Source organism: Canis lupus, chromosome 8, assembly GCF_048164855.1.
Source record: "Canis lupus baileyi chromosome 8, mCanLup2.hap1, whole genome shotgun sequence".
In the NCBI taxonomy this organism is placed as follows: Eukaryota; Metazoa; Chordata; class Mammalia; order Carnivora; family Canidae; genus Canis; species Canis lupus.
Genome location: NC_132845.1, coordinates 68,864,286 through 68,875,594, shown reverse-complemented (window position 1 = coordinate 68,875,594; position 11,309 = coordinate 68,864,286). Strand labels below are relative to the sequence as shown.

The 11,309-nt window shown below is 56.7% G+C and overlaps 1 protein-coding gene across 5 annotated transcripts; it reads right to left on the bottom strand.

Annotated features, from left to right (window-relative positions):
- Positions 1–25: 25 nt before the first annotated feature.
- On the bottom strand, positions 26–9,555 carry SLC12A9 (solute carrier family 12 member 9). 5 transcript variants are annotated; one of them, XM_072837284.1, is made up of 14 exons: positions 9,420–9,555; positions 8,461–8,680; positions 8,101–8,235; positions 7,514–7,645; positions 6,760–7,068; positions 6,008–6,115; positions 5,764–5,875; positions 5,064–5,221; positions 4,857–4,939; positions 4,564–4,688; positions 4,238–4,430; positions 3,895–4,069; positions 3,534–3,680; positions 26–1,323 (listed from the first exon to the last, which is right to left on the bottom strand). In XM_072837284.1, exons 2-14 carry the CDS (start codon positions 8,639–8,641, stop codon positions 431–433), a joined length of 2,751 nt encoding a protein of 916 aa, XP_072693385.1. In that variant the 5' UTR covers positions 8,642–8,680; positions 9,420–9,555; the 3' UTR covers positions 26–430. The 5 variants fall into 5 exon arrangements, with proteins under 5 accessions (XP_072693385.1, XP_072693384.1, XP_072693386.1 ...); XM_072837283.1 differs by having other exon boundaries at positions 9,416–9,549; XM_072837285.1 differs by lacking the exon at positions 8,461–8,680 and having other exon boundaries at positions 9,416–9,528.
- Positions 9,556–11,309: the final 1,754 nt, after the last annotated feature.

The following is an 11,309-nucleotide window of genomic DNA, read 5'->3' as shown; positions in this document are numbered from 1 at the left end:
AGCAGTGCTCAGCCAGGCCAGCCCATAGTGTTTTGGTCTTTTATTCACGTTCAGCGGTTAGAAAAATAAAACAGAACAAAAACATCACAACCTCAGGGGTCTGCGAGTCTGTTGGGCAAGGGGAGACTGAGGTAGCCGAGAGTCAAAGCAGAGACCCAGCCTCCATCAAGGCACCAGTGAAGGAAGGGAGGCCAGTGGGGAGGGCTGCTGCCTTTCTCCCCCAGCGTGGTGGGGACACAGCTGCCCTGCATTAGTGCACTAAAGCCCCTCTCACAGGGACAGAGGGGTGCCCCAGCCCAGGATCCCCTAGTACTTCCACAGGGCTCCACACCCCACACGTGGGGCAGGCGGGAGGCTGCCCTTCCCTTCTGCATCCACTAATCAAAGCAGGTCACCGGACCTGGGCACCCTCTGCTCCAGGCCCCGGGCATCAGAGATCAGTGCAAGTGACTGGGGTGACTCCGTGAATGAGTAGCGTGGGGCCCAGATCATGGGTCAGAGTCTCCAGGAGCGCCAGGTAGCGAGTGTAGCGGGCAGGATCGGCGGGCGGCCGAGGCAGGTATAGGAAAGTGAGGGCTGTGGCAGGCCCACCTTCGCCATCCGCACCCTCAGGCCCACCGGGCCCGCCTCCTCTGCCGCGCCCCTGCTGGGCCCGAACCAGGGCGTTAGCACTGCATGCCAGGGCCTCTGCCTCAGCATCTCCCCGCCTGCCATTCACAAAGTCTCCTTCCTCCTCCTCCTCCTCCGGCTCCCCAGCCCCAGCCCCCTCACCCCACACCACCTCCTGTACTTCGGCTCTGATCCTCAGCTGGCTCAGCAGTGCCCGGAGCCGCCCCTCAGCCGCCCCGGGGGCCTCTCGAGGCCCCAGGCACAAGAAGATCCGGAGCCGGGCGCTATGCCAAGCAGGCACCATGCCCAAGATGGTTGCCATCTGCAGCAGGAAAAGGCCACACACATCCACGTAGCCAGGCCCACCCCGGGGCCGCAGCAGGTTGAGAGGCCACACATCCACGTGATGTGGCTGAGAGGTACCCCCTGAACCCCGGCTCAGCCGCTCCGGGGGCAGGGCCCCACAGGCCCGGGCCAGAACCACATTCTTGTTCATCTTGAGGGCGTCTGCCACTGTGGCCACATAGTCCTGGGGGCTGAGAGCCCGGGGGCTCCCAGGAGCCCGGGGTGGAGGAAACAGAGTGCTCAGGGCTGGGGACCCACCCTCCTGGGTGCCATCAGTAGCCTCGGAGAAAGCCGGGTCTGTCAGGAAGTGGTCCTGGGGTGCAGCATCATCATAGAAACCTAGGACCAAAGTGTTGGGCTTCATGCCACCTGGGAGCAGAGAGGGGGAGGTGGGAAGAGACAGGAATCAGACTCACAGGCTGAGTTTACACCACGCGAATACGCACCCACTTGCACACGCTGACAGCGACACACGTCAGCCATCAGGTATGGCATTTGTACAGTGCTTGGGCTCTCCAGGCTGCACGTTTGCATAATGACTTTTAGTTTTCCTTAATGCTTTTGTATACTTTTATTTGTTGTAACTGCATGACTAATGTTCCCCCACTTAAACGTAACGCAAAGTTTGCCTTAGGAGCAATTCTTCTTAACTAATGAGCACTTCTGGACCATGGCAGTAGGATGCCTCCACCCCAAGCTTCTCGCAGCACACCTTTCTTTTTCATGATGGGAGATGAGGGTCTGACTCCACTGGTAGACCAGACCCCCTGAGCAAGCAATAGTCAAGCTTGTGGCCTCATCCCCCAGGGAAACAGCACCCCAGACTCCGCTGGGGGGAGGATGAGAACTGGCCTGGTCTGTTCTTACCACTGCAGGGCCCTAATGATGGCGGGTCCAAAGCATGGTCCCTGGGGAAGAAACAGCTACGGTCTGCACACTAACCAAGAGCTAGGTCCTGCTGAAAGCACTGTGTTTTAACTCATCTGATCCTTAAAGCAACACTGTGAGGTAGACACTCTTTACTCACCCCTTTCACGGATGAGCAACCTGAAGCACAAAGCAGTGAAGTCACTTGCCCCAAGGCTCATAGCTGGTAGATACTGGGATCCACAGGTATACACAGTGTGCCCATCACCAGAGCCCATTCTCTGAGCCTCTGAACCTGTGTGTGTGTGTGTGTAGCAAACACAATGCCCCAAGTCCCTGCTGACAGCTCCTGGTTTTTAAATTTTTTTTTTTAATTTTTATTTATTTATGATAGTCACAGAGAGAGAGAGAGAGAGAGGCAGAGACATAGGCAGAGGGAGAAGCAGGCTCCATGCACCGGGAGCCCGACGTGGGATTCGATCCCGGGTCTCCAGGATCGCGCCCTGGGCCAAAGGCAGGCGCCAAACCGCTGCGCCACCCAGGGATCCCTGGTTTTTAAATTTTTGATTGTGAAATTGGATAACTGGCCCCCCAGGCTCACTTTAACAGGGCTGAGTTTACAGAAAGACTCTGAGATCCTGCCTAAGGCTTTTTCTCGTAAAACGAATGGGTTGCTCAAAATCCACCAATAAATCAAGTTCTGCACTCCAAGAAGACTTACTATTTAGAGGAAATCCTTTCCTTTCATTTGAATCATTTTTCCTCGGGATAAATATGGTAGAAGTCGTGGTCTCTTTTTTTTTTTTTTTTTTTGAAGTCGTGGTCTCTTGGCACAGCTTCCCCCACAAAAGGTGGGTCTGAGAAGAGACCGGGGTCTCAGATGCTTCAGAGTCTATCTAATAATGCCTGACTTATTAGAACACCCCTGCAGGTGGGAACTCCAGCAGATCTTGCAAATTAAACTAGTCACCCCTTCCTGAGCATCATCCAGGGTTCTGGTTTACTCTGAACAGAATATTGTCCAACACTTGAACCTTAGCCAGATCTGAACAGAGAAGGAATCACGCACTCAGGGAGGAAACTGTCACCTGCCTGGGACTGAGAAAGAAGGTGGCAGCCCAGCACGGATTTGCAGGAGGCTGGGGTTTGAGGCTGGAGGCCTTGGCACTGAGGCAGAGTAATAAGGCAGGGAATCCCACTCACTCAGAAAGTATTGGCCCCACAAACCCTCTGCATCCTCTGCGGTCTCCGGAGGCCATGTCATACCACGCCTTCCTTCTCTGCCCTTTCCAAGCCCCAGCTGAGATACCATCTTGTCAAGAGCCACATCAGTGCATAGTGGTCTTGAAGTCGGATGGCTAGAAATTATCTGCCCTAGATGTGATAGAGCAACCCCCGAGCCTCAAATAATTCTCCCATTGTCCCCAGAAATACAACATGCTCTTCAGAGCTTATACTCTAATTTTGGGGTCAGGAAAAAAAAAAAAAAAAAAAACAGTCTCCATGGCACCCATCTCCAGTCCTTAAGCATCTCCTCCAAGACTATCACACACTATCTGTTATCTTTGAACTTGAGCACAGCATCTTATCTGCACTAGACCCCGAGTTCCTTTTGGGCTTTCCAATCTGTGGTTTACTCTCCAGGGGGATGGTACCAGAGATTGAAAGGGGCCACAGAGCGGGCCAAGGGGACCCAGGGAGGAGTAGCTCACCAAGGCCAGAGATCCGCAACAGATGCTGAGCCCCCTGGCGTACAGATGGTGAGAGGGTGAGGTCCACAAAGGCCTTTACTTGGGCTCTGTCCACCAGGCTCAGCCATGCCCCATACTGGGGCTGCACAGGGTCTGAGGGCAGGCAGTCTGCAGAGACAGGATGCAGCAGATGTAAGCCAAACCCATGTACTATCTCCTGGAATCCAAATCCCAAACGGGCCAAAGAAAAAGGTCTGGGAAGATTGGAAGCATCACTGGGGAAGAAACATGAGGCTTCTGGACCCAAAGAATAAATACCAAGAGCATCTGAGATGAAAGACAAAGGAAGCTGGGGGTGGTGGGAGGACAGAGGGGGACTCACCAAGGTCTCCCAGGGTGACATGGCCCAGTACATAGAGGCCCCCTTTCTTGAGCTGGTTGGCCAGCCGCAGCAGAGGCAGGGCACCCCGGGGGTTCCCCACCAGAAGCAGCAGCTGGGGCCTCCAGAACTTCACATGCTCCTTCCGGACATCCAGCCGGAGCAGGTACTTTCGCACCTGAGGGCAGGGGTGAGGCATGGAAAGGAAGGGCTCAAGGGGGCAGCCCCCACTCACTACCTCTCATACAAAAACCCTGACTCTAGCCACGGCAAAAGGAGGCCTACTTGGGGGAGAGGGGTGTTCCCAAACTGGCTCCTCCCCACTCCCTTTCCCAAGGCTCCCAACCTGGTGGAAAAGCAAGGCCTGGCTGACGTAGCCCCAGCTGCTGGGGCCTCCTCGAGCTGTGAGCAGGGCAGAAAGCAGGCCCATGAGAAGCAGGGAGCCGCCGGCAGCCCCAGGGCTGATGAGAAACATCATGAGCAGACAGGAGGCCACCCCCAGCAAGCAGGTGTGCCAGGAGAACAGGCTGAAGGTGGGGCTGGGGGAGGGGGAGAGAAGGAAGGGTGCTCAGGGCCTGCCACTCCACTCTATCTCCAACCTCCACCCCCCTGGACAGAGTCCATCCCACTCCTCCCTCTGTCTGCAGGGACACAGGCATCTTCTCCTCTCACCGGAAGTTGGGGGCCGAGGCCCACTCCAGGCTTAGGCAGGACAGGTCCACCGCAGCGTAGGCCACCAAGTAGAAGACAGTGACCACAGCAGCCAGTGTATTCAGCTTCCCAGCCAAGAGTACCAGCTAGACGTGGACCAAGAGTCTGGGCATTCATGCATCCCCTCCCCAAGGCCAATGCGTCCTGCCTCTTCGTTCATTCTCCCAGCCCACCCCCAAGCCCCTCCTGGTCCTGGGAGCAGAACCAGGAGGGGCTTAGAGGAAGGAGAAGGACAGCTTGAAAGGAAGGCTTACCTGTACCAGGCCCCAGGAATAGAGCACAGCCCCCCACGGGTTCCCTGTCCGAGACACAACCTTGGCCGGTGCCAAGATTACTCCTGTGCAAATAGAAATGTGACAGACACATCAGCCTGGACCAAATGGAAACTGAGACAGACATGGGGGGGGTGGGGTAGCACACGTGGGAGCTTAGAGCAGGTGAAGGAGGAAGTGACAGCGTACCAAAGAGGTCATCCTGAGCCAGAGCGTGGAGGATGCGGGAGGCCCCGATGAGGGAGCTCATGGAGGCTGAGAGCGATGTGGCATAGATACCGATCAGCACCAGTGGAGGCCACAGGCTGATGGCACGAAAGAACCCGTAGTCCTCCTGCAGCAAAGTCCTGGAGGGAGGGAGAGGAGGACAGGATAACATGTGCATCCATCCCAGGGCCTCTGTGAGAGAAGTGCTGACTCTACGTGAAGAGCTGGGTATTCTCAACTGACCCAGCCCCGATCTCAAAGCCCATTGTACCACATCATGTGTGCCCAGAGGGAAAGACATGGTATTTGCTGGTTATCATTGGGCTACTTTGGGTTTAATCACGTGGTGGACGTTCCTAACAGTATCAGCACAAGAAACCAAATATTTATGGAAATGCCGAATGATTAGAGAGCCATCCCCCACCCCCAAGCCAAGCACTTACAACAGTCCGAGGGACACAGCAAATACTGGCCACGGGCCTGCTACCAGCATTTAGGCAGCTGTCCCCATCAGTGGCGGTGGCCGCTCCTTCTCTCTCCCAGTGGGAAAAACAGTCTGCACCCTGACAATTGGGGTGCCTGCCCCCCAGGTTTTGCTGCCCTAGGTGATTCAAGTGTGGCGGCCTCATTCTGCCGCCCCACTCCACCCCCTCGAGCACCTGGCTGGCCCCTCCCCAGGCACCTGTCACAGGTGAAGCTGGAGAGGAAGAAAAGCAGGGTGTAGATGAAGAAGGTGTAGGTGACGGCGATAATGGTGCCCAGAGGAATGGCCCGGCTGGGGTCCTTCAGCTCCCCTGGAGGGAGAGGAACAGAAGGGCAGATGTCAGCCCCCCACCATCCCCTACATCCTGGAGCTCTGAGCACTCCCACAGGGGCACGGGGTGGCCACCCCACAGGCCCAGGCATCGTCAGGCAGGGACTCTCACCTGACATGTTCGCCCCCGCCATGATGCCTGTGCAGCCATTAAAGAGAACAGCAAAGACGCTGGCAAAGGTCATCATGGCCCCCGTGGTGTAGTCCTTGGCGTAGCCAGCTGAGGGATAGTTCCCAAGGAGGAGAGGGCATTGGTATCACTCATAGGGATTCAGCAATCTTGGCCCTGCCACCCTGTCCTCATATGCCCCAAACCCCCATGCATCCCCCACTGCCCTCCCCAAGACCCTGGCTCCAACCCACCACTGGCCCTGGCTCAGCTGGCCTCATCACCTCCTTCTCCGCCCCCCTCTAGCTCTCATTCTCTTTATTCTTCCCTCCCAGCTTTCACCCTTGCTCCTACCTGAGATACCTTCCCTCTCACTCCTATTTGAATTCCCCAACCCACCTCCAACCACCTCCAGCACATACTGGAGACCTCCCTCCTCCCAACTCCTCGCCTGATTCTCATCCACTTGCATCATTCTCGGTCTTATTGTGCTATTTAATTATTTCCTGAATGTCCGTTTTATCTCTCCAGCTAAAAAAGTTCCTCTAAGGCAGGAACCGTCTCGTGGTCACTCTGGCACTCTACTGGGCCAAACACACTATCCAGATCTTAAATAACCTGCACTGTTCTGAGATCTGACCTTCTGCCCCTGATTCTCTCTGATATCTGTTCTCATCTGGGGATCCCAAGGGCCTGGCCCACACACAGGCTTACCCCTTACCCCAAGAACCCTGTCACCCCTGTGCCCAGCTCACCACCCAAGTTGGCCTTCAGAGTGCTGCTGTTGAAGCCAGTGAAGTGGCCGACCTGGGGCTGTGGGGAGGAGCCATTGGGGCTAGGCCGAGGGGCCAAGGGGATGCTCCTGGGCCCCACAGCCACAAAGCTGACCAGCACCGAGGCCAGGGATCCAGAAACCAGCAGGAATGTGAGGAAGGAGGCACGGGCATAGAGTCCAGCCCCCAGTGTGCAGACCCCACCCACAAGGCCCAGCAGCAGGGAGCCGTAGAGCAGGCTCCAACCGTAGCCCTGAGGCAGGACCTGAAGCCCACTGGACGGTGAGGAGTCTACAAAGAAGAAGGAAGAGACTTAGAAGACCAGACCCCCCCCAAAAAAAAGACCAGACCCCCCCAAAAAAAGACTAGACCCCCTGGAGGGATCCCAACCATGAATCAAAGCAGGAACAAACCCCCTCTTTGGCCCCACTGTCCTCAGAGGCTATCTCTCCCACTCCCCAACTCCACTGTACCCCCAGCATCCTACCCCTCCCTGGTGGATACCACCAATCTCGCTCTGTTGACTTTAGGCGTCTTAGTGTGGCCTCCCCAACCAGATGGTAAGCTGCCTCTGAGCCAGGACAATCTTTTCAGATGTCCACATGAGACTGGAATCACAGGAGGAACTCAAGAAAGCTCATGGACCACTTTGCCTTTCTTCTAAAGAGGGCTCTCTCCCTCATGATCCCAGAATCCCTGGACCCTGCAAACCCGCAGAGCCGCCTGGAGCACAGACCAGCCCCGAAGACATCGAGCACAGCTTCCACCAGCCCCAGCAGGGAGACGGCACAGCCACAGACGTTAGCCAGGTAGAACATGAGGCCGATGCTGCCCCCAACCTCAGGCCCCAGGGTCCGGCTGATCATGACTACAAGTGGAAGCAGGGGGTGAGTGTTAAGGGAAAAGAGAGTGAAATGGAGCAGGACAAAGGGTTTGGGCACAAAGCACTCTGCAGCCCTGTCTCCCCCAGGGAGAGGAATTCATCAGGACTGTCCCCCGTGTCAAGCTGGCCGAGCACAGCTGTTCCCAAACCACGTGGCTCTACACAAGTCACGAATACTCTTGAGCTCCAGGTTCCTCTTCTGTTAAAATGAACTACCTAACTGACAAGACTGTTGGGAGAACCAAAATGACAGCTGGGAAGACACCTGGTGGACAGGAGACTAGCACTAACAAACGTAAGGCCAAGTTGGTCACCTTCCTCATATCAGCCTGCCTGCTGAACATTCATTAGAACTTGCCTCCCTCTGCCCTGCCCCTGCCCCTCCTCCTCCCTACCAGGCAGAAGAGCCCAGACCCCAGCCCATCAGTGTTGGAGGATACAGTAGGCTCCACCCCCCCGCACAGCTCCGTTGGTGGCGATGGCACAAACAGAGAGGACGGTGAGCGCCAGGATGAAGTAGGCAACCAGGAGCATGGCCAAAGCCTGTAGCAGCCCAGCATGGCCCACCACGAACCCTGGGACAGGAGTGGCAAAGCAGGTCAGAGGGTGGCTCATGCATCCCTGCACCACACTGGTCATCAGCTACCTGCAGGGCCAGAGCTAAACACAAGGCCATGGGGAGCCCTCTCCCCAAGCCCTTCATCCACCCATTTCTCCCAGGACCCTTCCCCCACCTCATCCCAGTCCCACCCCTCCCCCACTCCACTGTACCCCTGAGGAAGCTCCACCACCCCACTCACCAATCCTCAAAAAGACAACTATACTGAACATGGACAGGACAGTGGGCACCACCACACCCAGGAAGGTGGAGAGCTTCCGGGCCGATGCCCCTCCAGCGCCCCCGCCCCCATTGGCAGAGAAGGCAACCCCTTCATCTCCCAGGAGCCGGTAGGCCAGCAGGGGAGAGTTCTCGCTGGCCATGGCAGAGAGCACGCAGAAGCCACCAATGGGTCTTGAGGCCTGCAGAAGACACTTTGCTTAATGGAAAGCATCTCCATGGAGCCTCTCAAAACATCTCTAACCAAACACCTGAAAACTTCCCCAAAAGGGAGAGCTGCAACTCAGAGAGTTCCTGAGGGACAGACTGGTCCTTGCCACTTCCCTGGACCATGACAGACTCCACACTCTTAGCATTTGGGTACCAAGTCTCCTCCCAGCTCCTGGGGACCACCCCATCCCCCCATGTCCCTGCGACTAGGGATGGCAATGGCTTTCGGAAGAGGCAAAGATACTCTTCCTTTTCAACTAGCCCTGCAAGAGGAAAACAAATCCCCCAAAAAGGGAAGTGAGTTCCGGGCAGGAAACCCTCCTCACCTCCTCCTCCAGAGTCCTGAGCTGTCCCCTTCCCACCTCCCCCAAGCGATCACCTCACCCAAGGCAACGCGAAATTTCCAAATCTTCCAAAGCCCTGCCCTCCATCAATCCTCTCCCTCAGTCCATTTCAAACCAGCCCCTCTCCCCCCAGCCTCACCAGATTCCTCCCACTCACACGAGACGCCCTCCAATCTCGACCAACCCAAACACACCCCTCGACTACTAAAACAAAGACACAGGCCAGCAACACAAGGTGGGTCCTCCCCCCTCCCCACCGGTGCCTGCCCACTTTCTCCCGGGGCGGGTTGGAGGGGGCCGAGATCCGCTTCTCTCCGGCCAGGCGCATCCCCACAGCCCGGGTGCGGCAGGGCGCTCACTCACCCACCCAGAGGACTCAGCCGCCCGGGGGCGATCCCCGAGAGCCGGAGGGGGTCCGCTATCTGCCGAGGGGGCGCGGGTGCCGGAAAAGCCAGCTGCAGCTACCGGGATGCCAGGCCCGGAGTCCGCCCCCCCCAGCCCACGCGCCCCATTGGTCCCCGGGCCCAGCCCCGCCCCGTGGGCGCGCCCAGGAAGCTCCTCCCAGTTTGGGCTCCCCGGGCCGAGGCGGCTCGGGCTCCCGCTCCACGTGCGCCGGGGATGCGCCCCTGGGTCGCCCCTGAGCCCACCGTGTAGGCCACGGCTCCTAAGGGGCCCATCACCCCGGTGGCAACAAGCTCCCGAGCTCGGGAGGAGCCGCCACTGAAAGGGGCGTGCGGCGACCGCAGAAGGCAACGGCAGGTGGGCGGGGCCGTGACACCTGGCCCAGGTGCGTCGCCGGGAACATGGAGCCACGTCGCTCGGCGCCTTCCGGAATCCTATTCCTCCAGCCTCTCGAACCCGGGAATGTCTCTAGGGTACCGGCCTCAGCCCTCAGCCCTCTCACCACGGAGGCCCGCCCCTCACGCCCGGTCCCGTGCACCGGCTGCGCTCTCGGCGTCCGCCATCGGAGGGAGCCATCGGCCGCTGATCCCGGCGAGCCCGGACTGCGCAGGCCACCGTCGGGCCGCAGTGTCCTCCCGCTGCCTTCGGGCCTCCCTGCGTGGCGTTGTCCCCTCTAGCAGAGATGACAGGACTTGTGAACTTCGGGAGATGGGATTCCCCTTCTCACTCTTTATAGGTACCACCAACATTAGCACCACCTGGCAACGTTTCCTCATGGTTAATGGGGATTAACCCTGCAAAAGGTTGCTATGAGAGGGTTCCATGAACTAACTGGCGCTTGAACACAACGCTGGGGGATCCCTGGGTGGCTTAGTGGTTTAGCGCCTGCCTTCGGCCCAGGGCGTGATCCTGGTCCCAGGATCAAATCCCGCAGGGAGCCTGCCTCTCCCTCTGCCTGTGTCCCTGCGACTCTCTTTCTCTCTCTGTGTCTCTCATGAATAAATAAATAAAATATTTTTAAAAAAGAAAACAGGGGCAGCCTGGTGGCTCAGCAGTTTAGCACTGCCTTCAGCCTGGGGCCTGATCCTGGGGCCCCGAGATCGAGTCCCACGTCAGGCTCCCTGCATGGAGCCTGCTCCTTCCTCTGCCTGTGTCTCTGCCTCTGTGTGTGTGTGTGTGTGTGTGTGTGTGTGTGTGTGTGATGAATAAATAAAATCTTTAAAAAAAGAAAAGAAAAAAGAAAACAATGCTGAAACATACGGTAAGTTATTTGCTCTAACTGTAATATAGTCCTTTATGGCTACACTGTCACTTGAGCCTTAGGAAATGAACACTGCTTTTACTATCACTGGTCTTTGGCTGTCAGATTATCTGCAACATTCCCCTAGGAGAGAAATGGCCTCAAAGCAGCCCAAATGTGGCTTTGCCAAGCAGAAGTCTCTTGAGCAGTTGAACTGTGGCATTTTCAGTGGTCATCTGTGCTGCCCACGACAGAGTTTGGCTCATGGATATTTCCCACACCATCCTGTCACAGTTTTTGATGATGTCAATATCTATATACCATTTCAATATCCAATATCCTGGTGTAGCAGTTGCTTGAACTCGCTTGAACAGATCGGCACAGATCTTATCCTCCGCAGTACCCAATAGTTATGCCCAGACTCTGTCCTTGCCAGTAAATGACTGCAGCTCCTCTTTCTGTTCCCTTTTTCTGGTGTGCCTTCCAAGGGAAAAAAAATTAATCTGACACTTGTTCAAATAGTAAGGAAGACTTTATTCAGGACTATTCCAATAGGGGGGAGAGATGGGACTCTACTCCAAATACAACAAAGGAACCTGGGGATTTATAGCCAAT